Source organism: Curcuma longa, chromosome 8, assembly GCF_044706935.1.
Source record: "Curcuma longa cultivar G26 ecotype Majalengka, Jawa Barat chromosome 8, ITB_CL_G26_1.1, whole genome shotgun sequence".
In the NCBI taxonomy this organism is placed as follows: Eukaryota; Viridiplantae; Streptophyta; class Magnoliopsida; order Zingiberales; family Zingiberaceae; genus Curcuma; species Curcuma longa.
The window spans coordinates 12,492,063-12,510,683 of record NC_133868.1 but is presented as its reverse complement, the minus strand read 5'-3'; the positions used below and the strand labels follow the sequence as shown (position 1 = coordinate 12,510,683).

The window sequence follows — 18,621 nt, the reverse complement described above, 5'->3', positions numbered from 1 at the left end:
AAGGAAGATAAAGGAACAGAATCACAGAAAAAGGAAATGCGGACCCGAGAAGATATACAATTCTAATTTTAAACAAAAAAATGAATGATTTAGTTTTGCAATGGAAAGATCTAGAAATATGATTAAAGGTTTGGAAGATCAATTGAAGAACATCTTTGATTTATTGCACAAACATGAAAACAAAACATCTTTCAAAAACATGCATGTAATTTAGCCACGATAGAAAGGCACATGACTAACTATCATGGATTTGTTTGGGTTACGAACCAATACCCAAAAGGAAAGCCTATGCCATAGAATGTTATATAAGTGCAACAAATCTCAGTTCATTGGATTTAGCATCTATGAACGTTATTCCTAGACTATCTAATGAATTCAGTTGTGACCAACTGTTTTTTGGTCCCAGAGAACCACATCTGTCGAAAAGAATGAACGAGATATAAAACAAAATGGCCTCTACTTCAGAAACTGCTTTAAGATTTAGTTCAGAATAGCTGCAATGGAGTAAATCTATAAAACATATCTAGTCTAGAATTATCTGTTTCCTGTGATTCAAACACTCAATTATAATCTAATAGATTCCTTTCACTAATTCTATATGCTCAAAGAAAGTGTGTGGTAAAGTAAGTGAAGTCATGGTGTTGGACTTTGAGCTGCTTCAGCCATGAGTCTGCAGCAGTAAATAGAGAGGTGATTCTTTCCTGGTCTCCTGATTCTGGCATTGTCCAAAGGTTCCCCTGAAGCTTGTAAGTTGCCAATCCAAATGGAGGAAGATAGATGCGGTTGCACTTCTCCTTGGATCTGAATTCATTCTTCCCAGATTGGATAAAATCCAAATCAGTTGTGCTTCCATGAACCTCATCTGTAAGATTTCAGTAATTCAGTTGATACTTATTTCATATCTCATACACTTTACTAGTCACAAACTAGTTGCACCAATAAAATGTCAGTCGATAGAAGGTTTTTCCGAGATGAATAATTACTCCGCCTTTACTAAGTACACACCTTGATCTCAAAACAAAGACATACCTTGAAAGAAAGAGGACAAGGTATGATAAGTCAAGAAACACACAGACAACTCCTTCACGCTACGTCTTGTTGGGATATGATAAATAGGATACCTATTCGACAAAAGTTATTGAACCTTGAAGTGAAATAATGCTCATTTATAATTTTCAGATCCAAGCATTTCCTTGAAAAATTGTAGGTATGGCATACCAGGCTACAGACATCCAACTGGCTGGTGAGAGTTCTGTACTCTTAAAAGAAAACAAGCCTGGGTGTGACTGAGACAACTCGAGTACCTAGCACAAACAAGAGAAGAATTAGAAAGCAAGAAATTGAAAATGTTTTAGAGGAATACACCTCATAAGCACAACCTACCTTGTCTAGAAGAGGAACTCTTCCATAAGGGGAAGTACTTTCAGAAAACTCGAAGTTTAAGTGTCCAACTTGCTCACCATTCCAACTAACAGTATTATTCCTACCACTCTCCTTAACATGCCTAATCCATAAGAACAACCAGTCCAACTAAATTGCAGTCTTCCATTGAATCTGAAATTATAATTACTCAGTAATTAATGAATAGGTATAGATGGAGAACCTGGCATCCGTAGGAGCTTTGTTAGTGTAAATCTGAACACTAGATAGGTATGGCACATAATATTGCACAACCATCTCCCCACTTTGTAGGCAGACCGGGACGCCGGCGCCATAAGCACTCCATTCATAGTACTGCTCCCATAAGTCTCCAAGGTTGAAGAACTCGACACTGTCCTTTCCGACCAGTTGCCAAAGGTTGTTCAGGTCTCGGCACCATGACTGTGAAGAGTTGTAACTCAGATAACTAAAAGCACATGAATTGTGTGTAGTAGAAGTAACAAGTAAGCATCAATCAGATAGCTTCAAATGTTATTCTTAACTAGTTAAACTATGCGTTCTTACACACACACAATAAAGAAAAGAAAAGAAAATTGATAGATTTCATCATAAATTTGTGCAGATATGCGAAGCGTCTTAGCAAAACCAAAAATCTCTTAGGCGAAAGATCAAACAGTGCGGAGGCATGTTTATGAGATACCAGCAGGTCAAGAAAAGAGTGAGACCTTGGGGAGTTTGTGGGACGGCATCGAAGGAGTGGTGGAGTCGAGGAAACTCTGGAGATTGGAGCGGCCTCGCCATTTCGCCGTCATTATGAGAGGGAAAGAAATAGACTAGCGTTACAGGAGCGCAAACCTTACGCAAGATTCAACCTTGACAAGCTACTCGCCTCCCAGCGTCATTCTCGTCTCGCCTTTGGAGCAAAAATTGAATCTTTCGCTCCCCCTAACGAGAAAAAGAAGAATTGGAACCAAAAAGAGAGCTTTTTTTTTTTTTTTCGTTTGAGGGATTGAGGAATACAGCTCCTCTCTCTTATTATTCCTTCAGAGTTGGGAGTGAGATTGAAGCTGCTTGACCTTGTCTCCGATATTTCCCCCAAAAGTCAAATTTTGGAGGAAACAGATTGGTGTTTGGAGATTGGTCATTCGCTCAACGTGGAGAGAAAGCCAGAAAAGCTCACGAAGTAGTCAAATCTTTTCTTTTCTCCCTCTTAAACTCGCATATAGGGGAGATGGGAGGTTGCAGGAATCCCCGAGTGTAAACGTTTGACTTTGGTGCAGCATACGAAACTGATAGGTTTGAGGAACTGCTTTTGGAGAGGGAACAGAGACGGAAGTGGAGCCATTAATGGCGTCGACAAGTTAGTGGAAAAGGAGAAGAGAATGGAGTTGAAAAACCATTAATTAATGCTGGTATTTGAATTGAGAGTAATCAAACAGGATAAGATCTTGAATCATATTTTTTTCTTCAAATTACCCAATGATTTGGATTAGTTTCTTAGAGAAGTATTATAACTTGTTGGAATGTATATATATCCTCTAGAAGAAAATTTCATGAAAAAAAAAAGTCAATAAACTCGGCTGGAGCTGATATCTATTGAGTTGCCATGGCGTATCAGGTAATTCAGAAAGGAAAAAAAAAAGAGAGAGAAAGAGATTTGCTCTTGCTCAGTATTAATAAATCCATTTTGACTTTGATCCTGCTGTTTTTAAAGTACATTTTTTATATGGATTGATATCTAAATTTATACAAAATTTTAAATGCAATGTTTTAGATTTGCATGGATCATCATCAAATCAATCATCAAGTAGATCTATTTAACAAATTATAAAAGGACTAAATTCTGATGACCGTAAGAGATTTAAGCTTTAAAAAGCATCTTTTTATGTTATCCATCTGGTTAAAAAGTATTTCTTTTTTTTAATTAATAAAATAGTACTCTATCTATATTTATACTCTATTTTAAAATAATTTTTAATTAAAACTACAGCACCATCATCTTAAAGCAGTTTTAGCAAATTGACCAGCTTTAAGAAGTTATATCACCTTAGAATAATTTTGATCAAAAGTTGTTACTCCACGATGATGAAGCAACTTTAATCAACATTGATCAAAGTTGCTGCTCTAAAATGGTACAACTTTGATCAAAATTGCTTCCACCTTGAAGATATTCTATTCGATCTAAGGGCACATACAATTTTAACTAAAGTTGCACTACTTTAGAATAATTTTATTCAAAGATTTTTTAAAACGAAACATTAAGAATATTTCAAATGAATAAGAAACTGTTTTATTAATTTTTTAAAAAATAAATACCCTGTAGATACAAATAAAGCATGCTCTTTTGATTTTTTTTTTCAATTTGGAATGAGTGTAAGGGATTTAAGTTTTGGAATTCATATATATTAGTTTTTTAAAATAATTATCAATATATATAATCCTAAAATCTTGTCAATTCATGCTAAAAATTGTAATTAATCTGCTAGCCTAAAATACAATGAGTATCCATTTCAGTAAAAGATGGAATCTACCACTCTAGCAGCCTCACACGATCGATCTCACGACCATATATGAGGAGGTACATCAAGAAGTTGTAGTTGACCACTATGAGGGAGGGCATTGCTTCGACATCGTCAAAATTCGACTTTTGCTCACTTTAATAATTCTGCTCCGCAATAACCAAAGACGGAGCCATGTGAGGACGGCCCTGGGCTATAGCCCAGTGCTCACGTGGTCCAAAATAAATAAGTCCCACATAGCTTATTATTATATTATATTAGGTTTTAAATTTTTAATAAAATAAATAAATTAATTAATTGAATCATCGAACATGAAATGAAGGTATTGGATTAAAATCGGATTGGGGTCTAACAAAATTCATCAGGTAGGTGTGAAGATAAGAAATATGTTGGTCCAAATTAGGATTAATTTGGATTTGATTTGATCAAGTTATGATTGACGCAAGTTTAATTAAATTAAATTGATTTAAACAATTTAAAACCAATTAGGAAATTTTTGAGAAAAATAGTGTCTCGCTCCCACCGCCTCACGGGCAAGCCTCCATGCACCAGCTTTTCCTTCTTCTAATCTTCTTCTTTTCTTTTGATTTTCTCCTTCCTCCTTATTTTTTTTCTTCCCAACTAACTTAATTGTTTTTGTCTTTTATTATCGTCGGAGCTACCTGAAACCATCGAAAAAGAGGATAAAACTTCCGTTTTCTTTTCCTTTCATTCTTGTAGTTGTTTTTGTTATTTATTTATTTTTCCCTTGGTCAGTTTAAGCAAACCAACAATAGTTCCTACTATTCTGTTTAATTTATCTTTTAGTCTTTTGGCTTACTTTATTTCTAGTCTTCAGCCAAATGCCAATAGTGGGAAGAACAAGTCACCATAATAGTTTTTCATCCCATAATAGGAAGCTCCAATTTTTATTTTATCTAGCCTTGTTGTCCTTCGCCCTAAGTCCAGCAAACAATAAATAGTTTATTCGATAGTAACAAATATTGAATAGTAATTTAGAATATATCAAGATAATGAGATCAATATTCGATAGTAACAGATGTTGAATGTCGTCTTTGGAGAAGACAAAAAGCAGTCGGCTTTGCCGCCTGCTGGCAACGGTGAAGTGAGAAAGAGGAAGAGAGTAAGACGTTGCGGTGAAAGTAAGTATTCCCATCAACTCTAATTTATGCCTCCTCCAATTGTATAATTTCTGGATCCGTCTTTGATAGTAACCAATTCAATCATGTCCTAGGGGCTACAATGAGCGTGCATATTCCTTATGGAAGAAGCATCATTTCCCTCATTTGATTCGTCACACAATTAGTGCTTGGCCGGCCGGATTCTACTCCGCATCAATAATGAATTATTTAGCATTACATATCGCTATCATGGGAATAGACAGTGACTCAAAACCTAATCAACATGTTAATTAAAATCCATAATAATTGATATATATAATAATTAATTTATTGGACGAAACAAGAACGGCAAGACAATCCATGTACATATATATATTGGAGCACTTGTCATGTTTTAGAGCACGAGTAGAAATTGGTATATTTCTTTATACTTGTTTTGAAAACACAATAATGAGGAAATGGGAAAATATATTAATAAGGATAAAAGGAAAAATAAAATGGCTTTATAGCTAATTTCAACAAGTATACAATTTTTATAAAAAAAATAATAAATCTCAGTCAGTCTCATACTCAATCTTGGCCGGTCTGATCCCACGGAAGTTTCCCACCGACCACCAGGGTAAATCGGGAAGCGCATACGACGGTCAATCCAGATGCCCAGCATCCTTTGATTGCGTTCCTCATTTGGAAGAAAATTCTTAAAATACGTCGTAGTTGGGGATCGAACCGCGCGTCCCTTTGATAGTAATTTTTGTTTGAATATACTTATAGATCGATCAATTTTATAGGCTTATTCACTGTACACCTACGCATTTCTATGGCTTTAGATCTAGTCGATAAGCATTTAGCTAGCGCTGTGATAGAGTTGAGACGAACCAGCTGAGAACCTCTTGAAGAAAACTTTGACTATATGCTCCTTGAACAAATCGGTATCAAGGGATGAGTAGCATATGTTTCACTACCAAACATATCCGGTAACAAATTGTAATGAATGACGATTTTTTTTTTGTTCTAGCTCGATTAGTCCATAGTTTGCAGAAAATTGCCTTGCTTCATTAAAGATATTGCTACTTGTGTGCACATGCAAAACCACGTTACAAGCTACCCGAGCTATAGCCCGGGGGCCCGATGGTGTAAAAGCTTGGATTTACAAACGGGAAAAAGAAAATTTTAAAAGAATAAAGAAGACAGTCTGAGATGTCTTGTCGGCGTAGCCCACAATCTGAGATCAGTCCGGATAGATCACCTAGGTTGGCTCCTCCATTACTTGTGTGTCTCCTGACGCGCCAAGGCCAAGCTTACCATAAGAGTTAGCATTTATATCAATTAATGATATTAAATATCATTAATGCACTTAGAGGTTTATAATTCAACATAATAAATTCACAAATAAAAACTCAACCACATGTAATCAATATTTTTATTATATTTCAATTATTAAAATAATATTGATATATAATAAGTTTTACATATTCCTTTATTTAAAAAACACATTTAATTAATCCATGAGATGTTTTCTATTTATAGATAGAGAGAAATATTATATATGTATAACTTATCAATTATGATAATTATTATTATTCACATCAGTTATAATTATTATTAGTTGATGGATGGGTTATTTTATTATCAGTAACCCCTCTTCATTTATGAAGTTACTTATAAGCCTTGAGTTACAATTTCAATTTTTTTAGTTGAATTATTTAATCACCAATGTTGTCCAACCACTAGAGAGGTTGCTAGATTTTAGGGGCATTTTAAAATTTTGTTCTTAATCTAATCTCAAGTCTCCTATTTATAAGGATGATTTCAAACCATCTGTTAATCCTAGTTGTTGATATAGATCTTATTTATCAAAGACTACATTAATTATGAATAGTTTTACTAATTTATATCAATAACAATATTAAATTTTATTTTAAAATTTTTAAATCTTTTTAAAAATATTTATATCTCTTATAAAAATAATTTTTAATATTATTCTTGACCAAAATTAATTCATAAACTCTTATAAAATTAAATTGAGTCTTTTAAATTGAGTTTTAATTAAATTACTATAACTATACTTGCAGATATTCAATAGTATATTTGTTATGCTTTAGGATCATCTCATGATATTTGATATTTCACTAAAGTAGTAATATTATTAGGATCTTTGTAATTATAATTTATTAATCACAAGTAAAATAATGAGACCCATAGTGAAAAAATAATTTCAGTGATATCAATAAGCAATTATATTATAGTAATTTTCTTACCAAATAATTGTGCCTTAACATGACAGACTCTCATTTCACTAGAGCTAATTGCTCATTTATCTCATACACATGAATCAATATGATTTTCATGTTTTAAATCAGGACAATACTTTATTGAGTGAAGTAATAATATTCTCTATATTGTAATATCTTTATGCTTGATAAATGCTATTATTAATTAAAGCATTTTGAATGTGTGCTTGAATTTTTTATGAGACTATAAGAATTAGTGTGTGATTAGAGGAGGTGAATAAGTGCAAACTTATACTTATTTGCTATTTTTTTAATCATTTTTTATGTCATTGTTTGTTTTCAAAACTATTATTTTCTTTTGATGTATGTAAAAAGGGAGAGAAAAGAAAAGTTAGCAATACACTCTTGTGGGTAAGTTAACAACCTAATCTGGTGGAAAGAAGAAAGTTTGAGATTTTTTGGAGGTAGTACTTTATCTTGGTTATAGGGGATCGAAGGTATTAAAAAGAAGAAATGATACTTCACCCTTTATGACATGTTTTTTTTTATTTGAGCTAACTTAAATAATTTATTAAATATTAAAAAGGAAAAGACTTTTAGTGCAACCAATTCTTAAAAACTTGACTTAAGCGAAACATTATTAATATAGTGTGGGTTGGTTTTGATGTGATTAGAGAAAAACTATTAGTAGAAAATTTAAATTAGATATAATATATTTTCTGACATATTTCAAGAATGTAGATGCAGAAACTTAAATAGAATTATATATTATTGCAATTGGGTGAAAAGTTCAAGTGATCCTTAGTAGATGAAGTTATAAAAATGAGTTCCTAATAGAAGAAGTCCCTGAGAGTGAACTCTTTACAAATGAAAGTCTAAGGAGATTTTAACAGGTCAGAAGTCCTAAAGGAGTAAACTCCTCAAAGATAAAAGTCCAAATGGATCTTGATAGACGAGAAGTCCCAAAGGATGTGAACTCCTAGTAAATAGAAGCTCAAGTGGATCTTGGTAGATGAGAAGTGATAGAGATGCAACTTTTAGTAGGTTTAATGGATGTTAAAAATCATCGATATGTTTCAAGAGGTCCTACCTCAAGCAACCCATATTGAGCATAACCTAAGATAGAAGCTCTAAGTGGTGGAGGGTTGTCAAGGAGATCTTGAGAGATGGAGCATGATTAGCCTGAAAATACATGCAATGAGAGAAATATAATTATGGATTTTGAGTTAGAAGTTTTCTACTTAAGTGCATATTCAATTATAGAACAGGTATTCTAGATTGAATCAACAAAATAACTTCAGGTCACGCTAGTTGACTGATGACTCGAGTCAACTTTATAGTCAATTATCAACTTGTTCCTTAAAAAGAGAAGGTTTTGTTCTAGTGTGAATTGATTGAAATGAAGAATAGTCGATTGAAATTACTCGAGTCGACTAGGCACTTAGTCAATCAGTTTTATAATTTGAATTTGCAATTGACCTAAAATAGTCGTGTGACTTTGTGTATATGGATAAGGTAAAGGGGGGTGAATAGCTTCGATCGTGTTAATAAATTATGCAACAGAAAACTTCAAATAAACTAGACAACATATACACAACATCAAGATTTGACATAGTTCATCGCCTTCTAAGATGGCTACTTCAAGATCTAGTTCTAACTATACTACCACCACTAAACCTTTCCTTCTCGGATATCTTTCAGAGGTGAAGAAACCTTTTACAAGACAACACTACAAGAAACAAAGATACAAATACAAATACAAATACAAATACAAATGAAAGCAAAAAATAACTTTACAATTGATAAACTTTGCTTTGGATGTTTGTTTAGTGCTTTGGATAGTCCCTTGATCGTAGGAAATACAATAGCACTTCATCTCCAAACCCTCAAGGACCAGTTATAAAATCTTCTCGAAATCCTTCTTTTATAGCGATCAGGTCAGGACTGATTTCTGCCTATCAGTTGACTGATGTTACCCATTAGACAATTGATCAACTGTAGATTCTAACATTACTCTGACCTGCCAGCTCAACGACTCCATCCATCTTAACATCAGTCGATTGTCCATTACTATCAATCGATTATTACCTAATCAATCGAATTTTATAATCGAGTTTTGAACTTTCTATTCGCACGAACAGTGGCATCAGTCGATTGATAAACTTTATCAATCAACTTATTACAATCAATTGAGTTTTCCAATTGATTTCTAAACACTATTTGCTACAATAATATTTGCAATTAATTGCTATAACTTAGCAATTGATTGGTAGCATCACACGTGCAATACAACCCTAGCTTGAGTGGGCCCACTCATGGTTGACTGTCAAAGCCCAAACTTGAGTGAGTTGAGGTCATGGATGACCGTCAAAGGTAGAGTGGGTTGTGGTTGATTGTCGATGCTCGAGCCCGAGTAGGTCATGCCAACTACCATGTCCCGACCTGTATGTGTCGCGGTTAACTGTCATGTCCCAATCTCGAGTGGGCCTCAGCCGACTACAGTGCACCGAGCTCAAGTGGGTCACCGCCAACTGCCTTGTCCTCACTCCAAGTAGGTTCCCAAGATCTAACTTGGTCGAACATCAACTCCCAAGCCCAAGTGGGTTCATGAGTTCCAACTTGACAAATGCCTTACCTGAGCAGTCCAAGTTCGAGTGGGTTGCTAAGCACGAAAGAGTCATGACTCAACATCACTCATGCACGACCGAGCACCCTGATCCATTTTCTTTCGCTCGAACCTCCTAACTTGAATTTGAGGTTTAGGGTTTGTTAATCACTACTACCTAGCAATCGACTGTTAGTCCTATTTCAATCTTTTCAACGTTTTGCTTGATATCCAATTGACCTCAACCTACTAGGACTTTTTTTGCCTAGCATCCGATCCACCTTGACTTATCGAGATTTTCGTTGCTCAATATTTGATCAATCCTGATCTATCGAGACTTCACACGTCTGACATTCGGTCACCCTTGACCTGCTAGAACTTTCTTTGCTCATGTCAAACATCTAATATTTCTTAACTTATTTAATTTGGACTTTAGCATTCACTTAACATTCAGTTCTCCATGACTTATTAGGACTTTTCATACTTGCCTAACATCTAGTCCTTCCCGACCTATTAAGGCTTTCATTTACATGTCAAGTGTTCGATCTTCTATAATCCATTTGGTCTTCACCCATTTCACGCTAAGTGTCGGTCAACCTCAACTAACTTGGACTTTGCTTCTTATGCCAAATGTCCAGTCCTCCATAACTCACTTGGAGTTTTCTCTTGTTAACTCCTTATTGGACTTTCGATCATGTATCCAATTAACCTTGATTCACTTAGACTTTCCAACTCATATCAACTCCCTATTGGACTTTCAATCATCATGTATTCAATCAACTGTGACTAACTAGTATATTGATCAAATATTGAAACTCCAACTCGAGGTCAACATGGTCGATTACACTAATAGATTTGAGTCAATTGAAGATACTTAGAGTTGATTGAAACCACATCAATATTAAAGAAGGGCGAAGGATTATCTAAATGAGTTGACTAATGGTCCAAGAAATATACTAATGATATATGGTCATTTGAAGATCCGATCACGAAGCTATCCAATGGAATTGAGTGGAGGTTAAAGAAGTCGATTAAAGACACAATCATCAAAAGACTAAATCAAAGCCAGTTTAGTGGAGTCGGTTAATAACACAATAGTTGTTGATGATTAATTGGAGTCAACTAGTTATGAAATGGTCACTATAAATAGAGTTTTGAGATTGGTAATCAGTTAACTGATTGAGATGATTGAGTCGGCTAATGGTCCATAGACTTAATCTATAAATAGTAAGAAAAAACACTTCAAATAAAAGACATATGTCATTCATGTGCATCTATTGCTATTGTTCTACTGTTTTGAAATGTTATAATCAATCCCAATGAAGAGTTAGTGTTTTGTTCAGGTTTGATTTACTTTTGTTTTGTAGTTTCTCTCTTATGTTGCAATCAACTCTAACAAAAGGAACTAATTTTATACGAGATTTCTCTAGCTCTATAAAGAATGAATCATTTTAATTATTAGTTTCAAAAAGTGACACGTCTATTAAATCATAGGTGATGGACTAAGAGTTTAGAAATTTCGAACTACCTAAAATATTTGTGTTAGTATTGCTTTATTTTCATTGCATTATCTATGATATTTAAATTGCAAATAAGATTTATATAAGATCTTGCATTTACAAAACAGAGAAAAAGAATTTGAATTTACAGGTTATGCCTATTCAATTCCCTTATTTAGACACACGACATTCCTATTAAGCCTGATTAGCCTTCTTAGAAAGCAATCCATTGAAGTTTAATTTCAAGCCCACTCATGGGGCTCTAGTGGTTAATCCTTTGAACCTTCAGAGTAATCCGATTTCTTGTGCAATACGATCATTTGCGCATTTAAGTTAACGCAGACATTCACGTCTATGGAATATACTCGTATATAAGCTAATACCTCTGCTAATTACATATGAACCCAAATCAAAAATTACTTGTGCTTTTCTCTATTTCTCGAGTAAATTGGAATCAAACATTAAATTTTCATTCACTTGAAATATACGTTTAATTTATAACAATTTAGTTATAGAATAGATCATTCATGTTCCTAATCGACTTCATGAGTGCTTAACATTTTAGTCTCTTGTGTCTCCTCTTTTGCCTCTTAAGCAAACAAGGAAATAAAAGGCTGCATTAGAAAAGAATTAACTATCCACACAAGCTTGTTACTCCCACCATAAATGGAGAACAATTTCACACTCAATAAGGTGAGAACACCTCGTGATCAAGACTATATAATAGATTACAACAACAATAGGCCATTCAGATACACAAACTCTTTACAACTAAAAATTCCATTTCATCTCAATTCACAACTCTTGCAACTAAAATTTCATCTCATCTCAATTGATCAGGTTGCTCCAAAAGGATTCTGTGCGAGATCTTCATAATCCGAAAATGCATTTGGAGCTGTAAAAGTGCATATGATACAATGGATGTAAATTCCAAACCACACCTAACTGAGCTTGCCACCAGACTTGAAGACTGGAAGACAACTTAGAGATGCTGGAATTATGAAGGCAAAACTAGCACAATCCTAAAAGCAGAAAATGAGAAATCTCTCAAGCGCCCCCTGCCATAATTTTTTTGGCAAACAGACAGCATTGTAGACTGATCCCAAACATGATGGCAGGAAACTAAAAATACACTCAACATGAGATGTATATATACATGGTTCCTAATTATATATATTCCACCTACGATCGTCAAGAATGGACAAGATTCAGCTCTTTTGGAATCCCTGATTAGTCAGCTCGTTATGCCTCTGCCTAAGCTTCCTAGGCAGTGGATAGGCTAGGAAATGACCAAATGTGTAGCTTAGTCATGGGACAGGAGTTTCATTTCTGGAATATTTTCAAGAAGATGGAAGTCGGTGAAATGACCAGGAAATTCCTTGCCTGAAGCGCTTATGTGGAACTGTAGATAGTGACCTAAAATTAAAATGCAGTAAAAAAAGATGAGGAAGTTAATAATTGGAAGTATGGTCTTATTACATAATACAGAAAAAACATTTCAAAAGTAGCATAGAAAAGGAAGGAAAGAACAATTACTAGCAATTGAACCTGTATTTGTTACTATGAGAAGTAGGGGTATAAACCAGCTGAGCCGAACTAAACTGTGTTTTTATTTACTTATTGAGCTTATTCAAGATTGTTTATTAGAAATGTTATCAAACTCAAGCTTGCTTTTTATCGAGCTCAACTAAGACAGTCGTTATCCTTATAAATTGGGTTAAATGTTTATTTAATACATGAAACTTACATTATTTTCTTATTTTGAAATCTTATTGAGCTCGGGCCAAGCTCAAGCTCTTTATTGAGCTCAACTAACAACTTTATTATCTTTATAAATTGGGTTAAATGTTTATCTAATATATGAAATTTGTATCATTTTCTTATTTTTATCATATCATAAATAATTTATGAATATAAAAAAATTATAAATTACTATATTTTTATATATTAGAATAAAAAATGTTAAAATAAATTTAAGAATAAATTTTGCATAAGTTAATAAATAAGTTTATTCATAAATTATTAATGAACTTTAAACTTGTTTATTTTATATATTCTTTTACTATTGAACGAACATAACCAAACTTTATCGAAGTAAACACCAAACTTGTTCACGAACTATTAGTTCATTTACATCCCCAATGAGAAGCATTGATTAAAAGTACCAGCACTTAGACAGTTTTACAAGTATAAAACTTAACAAAAACTCAAAATGATTCTTATCAACTTTCCAGCAATTTGATAACTAAAAGGAAAATTATACCAATTGAAATAGCAACCTAAGTATTCATTTAATTTGAAGCATTAATTGCAGATGAGACGGTCACTATTATAATCAAGCACATTTAACAGTATAAAACTGACAATGCAAGTCAGGTTAGTCTTATTTTAAGTGAAGTCTCATTGTTGAACTCCTGTAGCATGAAGCATTCAGGTTATGATAACCAACATTAAACATTATCATGGCGAGTACTAAACAAATATAATTTGACCAAAAGTAGACAAAAGCATCTTGGTGAATGCAATTATATTAATGTGTTAGGATTTTCAGGAACCTAATATTTTGTTTGTTTGAAACAGGCTTCTTATCACATATGAAGGGATAAATGAAGCTCAGAAAAAGAATTCCGGATCTCCTATCATTTGTTGATAACAATTATGATTATGATTGTAATTCCTTGTAACAAGAAAATACATGCTGGGTATACAACTCTTTGCAAACTATTATAAGCTTTAGGTTTAATCACTCCCTATATAAAATAGACCCATTCAATATTTTTTCAAGGTGGAACAGTCCCAATATGAATGCTTTCAGTTGCATGGTAACTTATCCAACTAAAAGAACTATAATATCGAGGCACATGACATCACTCTCTAGGTCAAGGTGCTTGCCCTTCCAGTTTGGTCAACAGGTGTGTAACAAGGATACAGCATATGCTCCTTGTCACATCTGCTACCAATTTAGCCACATCAACATTGGATAAAGAGTTCAATAATAATATCAGAGTTCTATTAGTCGTACTAGGATATATAGACATAAGTGGATTTAGACATTGATTCTGACCTAGCATATTTATTGCATGGTTGAGACTTTTATATCCATATATGCCTTGGTTCCTTAGAACCAAGAGATCCGATTAAGTTATAGGTGAGATGTAAAAAAGTAAACAAATGCATTCTTGTTACAGTGATCAACTAAACATATGTGCAGTCCTCTCGAGAACTTAGAATGTTAGCAATCCACCAGTTCTAGGGGTGAGCATGGATCAAAACCATAAAAATAATATATAATAATAACAAGCTAGAATTTTTTCATTCATTTGAGCTTAGGTTTTTTTGTCTCCAAGTTTTTCAGATGCAGTCAGATTTACATTCAAGTTTTAAGATACTTGTTATTTAACAAAAACATATTATAATATCATATTGTTACACAGGTATTATTCCTACTATTACTGAATTGGATGGGATTCTTATAGGTCTTGTAGCTTGTAGCTAGGAAAACAGATCCAAACTTGAATTTGAACATACAAGTCTCAAAACCCAACCCTAAAAATTCCTGAATTTTCAGGTTCACTATGTAGGTTTTTATTGCCCGTTCCTAACAAGTCCTAATTATCCCCTCCACCTTGGACAGATCATTGTTCATGCCCACCATCTCCATTGCCTATGCACAGATTATCACTTCGGGCTTTCAACCAAGCCCTCATGGGCAATCACAATTGAAGCAACTACTGAGGAATCTATTGCAGCAACAGAGCCCTAAATACATTCACTCCCCGCCACTTTCAAAGTTCATAGTAGCACTATCCTCATCAACCACCGCCACCAGAGATTCATCACCATTCGATACTCATCATCTCCCTTTGACAAGACTGGGATAAGAAAGCTGCTGGTTGCCATTACCACTTGCCAATGAGAACCATGGCAGACTATCTACCCTCCTATGAGACAAGGTTTGATCAACGACTTGCATGGAGACAAAACCCACCTCATTGCAAAACCACTTTCCTCTTGATGAGAAGGCCGGAGAACGATGGTTAGCTACCAAGGCGATGATTCTCCATTCACAAGACAACATCACTTCTATTGCTAGGGATCATCTGGGTAATGTATTCTGTCAGCAACTAACATCTCTTCACCTGCACCCACCAAGGTTGTAACTCTTGGTCGGTAGTAAACCGATGCAATCTCCACCTTTCCTTTGCTGGAGACAAGTGTACATGAGTTAGCTTCTTTTTGCTGTAGAATTGGAACCACATGCATCTAAGGCTACTCACTTAAGACATTTTGAGACTTGTATTACAAGGATTAAAACATTGAGTTGTACCAAATTTTGATTTCTAATTGATATGATAGTTTTAGTGTTGAAGGGGAGTCTTGGCGCAACGGTAAAGTTACTGTCGTGTGATATTGAAGTCACGAGTTTGAATCACAGAAACCTCTTGTAAAAATGCAAAATAAGACTACGTACAATTGATCCAATGTTGTTCGACTCTTCTCCGAGACCCCGCATTGACGGGAGCTTCGTGCACCGAGTAGCCTCTTTTTTATGATAGTTTTAGTGTTGTATCATGCTGTGTTGGTACAGGCTTATTTAATTGTATTATCAATAATAACATGATTAATTTTATCTAATATAAATAGTAACTTTTAATTGCAATTAATTATTTATAAAATAATTAATTAGATTGCTAATACATAATATGTTTGTTATTTTGTTTATATTTGTTGATTAATTTAATTCCTTTAGTCTTTTAACTTGAAAATATTTGCAACTAACTAATTTAATTTTTAGCTTTAGTCACTTGTGCACTCTAAACTACTTTCATTTTATAATAATTTACCCTTATAATCTATTTAACTTTTATAGGTAGAATACTAGAACAAGCAACAAGAGAATGAAACTTTCCATGATTTTATATAAACTGAGGCATGCTTTGTTTTCAACTTCTGCAACATTGAAGCAGTTCATATTTAAAGCCTTGAAAAACTTTTATTGTTAAAGATATATTTTTATAGGTTTGCATATTACATTATAAATTTGTTAATCAACATTTGATAAATAAAATTTAGCATTAAATATTATTTTGTTTATTGTAATTTGTTTGATAAAATCTAAACATAACTTCTGGATACAATGAAATAACTCAAAATTATGTCATTAGATTTTAATTTGTTTTTTTCCCTTTCACATGACTACAATTATTAGAGTCCAAAAAAATACAGAGATTGAGGTGTAAAATATTATATTTTAAATTCAAATAAAATTTTAAATTTTCTAATTTTATTTGTTTAGTTTTATAAGTATAAATTTTTTAAGTAAACAAGTATGAAACTCAACTCAAACTCGTCTCAATCAAATTTGTCAATTTTAAATTCAAGATTTTTTTAGAAAATCAAATTAGAATGTGAATATTTTTTTTATCCCTTTATATTTAGCTGAACAGATTTTTTTTTTTCAAAAAATTAATCTAGCATGATCAATGCACACATATTGTAACCATCATCTATTTTCAATGATATTCCAAGAAATGAAATAAAAATAGTAAAAATAATAAATGAATTATTTTCTTAACTTAATCAAATATATTTTAAGCTAATCAAAGTGTTATGTCAAAACCTTAGTTGTCGTTTAACGTTCGACCCAAAGTTGAGAGAAGATATAAAAGAAGAAGAAAAGGAGAAGCTCAACACAATCTCATTGAGCCTAATTTTCCGGTCACTTTCTTACACAATCTTTAAGTGTTTCCTGAAATGTTCACTGATGTTAGATACCAAATTTTATAATGTTTATTTTTTTTAAAGAAAACTAATTAAGCTAAATCAAACTAATATTTTGAGTTTTAAGGTTGGGTAGAAGTTGATTTAGGGTTAGATGTAGTTCATAGAGCAAATATAGTAATTATGATCAAGTGAGCTCAAACCGAACTAGAATTGGATCTATTTTGGCCAAATTAACATTGAACCAAGTTTATATATGGAATGGGTTGGTTGAATGTATTTAATTAAGACAGTGGTATTTTAAAAAGTTAGAAATTATATTTAATTCCCTTTTCTCTCTATATATGCACTCATCCTCAATCTCCCCCCATCCCTTAGCTCTTCCCTGATCCATCTTATTGCCCACAGAACTCATCACCCATCTTGTGCTCATTGTGCCCACTGTTGCCCATCTCTCTCCAAGGTACTCTTCTCTCCCTCTCTCTCTCCCTCACTATTTCTATCATGAGTCATTGGTTTAGTACAACTTGGTACCTCAATCCATGCACCATTTTATTCTCAAATCTCACATATCATATTAGTAATTGGCTTAGCTAGATCATTTGGTGGAGTTATATATGAACAACTTCAACTGACTTTTAGCCTTTTGACTTAGCCTATACAGCTAACTCCTATGGACTTTGGCTACAATCACCTATATTAACCTGTCACTATATTGGTCCATTACCAATCAAGATCGTGATACAAGACCATATACAAATTATTTCAACTAAAATCAATTACAATTATGGCATAGTAACTTCAAATTAAAAAAAGTTTTAAAAAAACAAGTATTAAAACTATGGTTTGAAATCTCATGTCATATTGGATGAAATGGAACATTTCATTCCATTCACCGCCCAACACCGGCACGTTCGGCACAAGGTTCGGCAGTGGCGGAAGGGTTGCACGACCCTGTCGGCCGCGGCGGAAGGGTCATGCTACCTCGTCGGCCACGGCGGAAGGGTCGCACGACCCCATCAGCTACGCGACCTCATCGACCACAGCGGTGGGATCGTGCGACCTATTGACCACGACAAAGGGTCGCCCGACCTGTGGGCGCAGGCGTCACGACGAGGGGGGCTAAATATTTTTTAATTAAAACTTTAGGTAAATAAACTAAATCATAAACCCTAATAAAATTAAATTATCTCATTAATTATATGTTTTATTTATTTTAATTTAAAATATATAATAAAATTTTATTTATTTTTATTACAATTATATTTTTAAATATTTTTTTAATATTTTTTATTTTTAAATATTTATGTTAAATATTTTATTTTTAATTAATATATTTTATATTTAAAAATACCGAAATGATATTGGCATGGCACGATACGATACCAAAATCGTATCATTTCAATCATAAACCGAAACTCCGATATGGCTTAAGATTTTAAATCATGATTAAAACACACCACAACAGTGTTGTGTAAAAAAGTTTGAAAATTAAGGTGATATTTCTCAATTAGTTTTCCATGTGAGTTCTTTACCAAATAAGTA

General features: G+C 33.4%; 1 protein-coding gene across 2 annotated transcripts; it reads right to left on the bottom strand.

The window, feature by feature from the left end:
* Window positions 1–457: 457 nt before the first annotated feature.
* LOC141833458 (uncharacterized) lies at window positions 458–2,552 on the bottom strand. Of its 2 annotated transcripts, XM_074720908.1 has the most exons (7): window positions 2,236–2,552; window positions 2,106–2,156; window positions 1,604–1,821; window positions 1,384–1,504; window positions 1,219–1,304; window positions 1,030–1,121; window positions 458–862 (listed from the first exon to the last, which is right to left on the bottom strand). In XM_074720908.1, the coding sequence occupies exons 2-7, from the start codon at window positions 2,127–2,129 to the stop codon at window positions 603–605; spliced, it is 801 nt and encodes a 266-aa protein (XP_074577009.1). In that variant the 5' UTR covers window positions 2,130–2,156; window positions 2,236–2,552; the 3' UTR covers window positions 458–602. The 2 variants fall into 2 exon arrangements, with proteins under 2 accessions (XP_074577009.1, XP_074577008.1); XM_074720907.1 differs by having other exon boundaries at window positions 2,106–2,552.
* Between the last annotated feature and the right edge of the window lie 16,069 nt (window positions 2,553–18,621).

Coding starts and splice junctions, on each gene's coding strand:
- LOC141833458 (XM_074720907.1), bottom strand. CDS start 2,192: ATGACGGCGAAATGGCGAGGCCGCTCCAATCTCCAGAGTTTCCTCGAC. Junction 1,305..1,383: donor GAGTTCCTCTTCTAGACAAG/GTAGGTTGTGCT, acceptor TGTTTGTGCTAG/GTACTCGAGTTGTCTCAGTC. Junction 863..1,029: donor CTTGTCCTCTTTCTTTCAAG/GTATGTCTTTGT, acceptor GAAATCTTACAG/ATGAGGTTCATGGAAGCACA.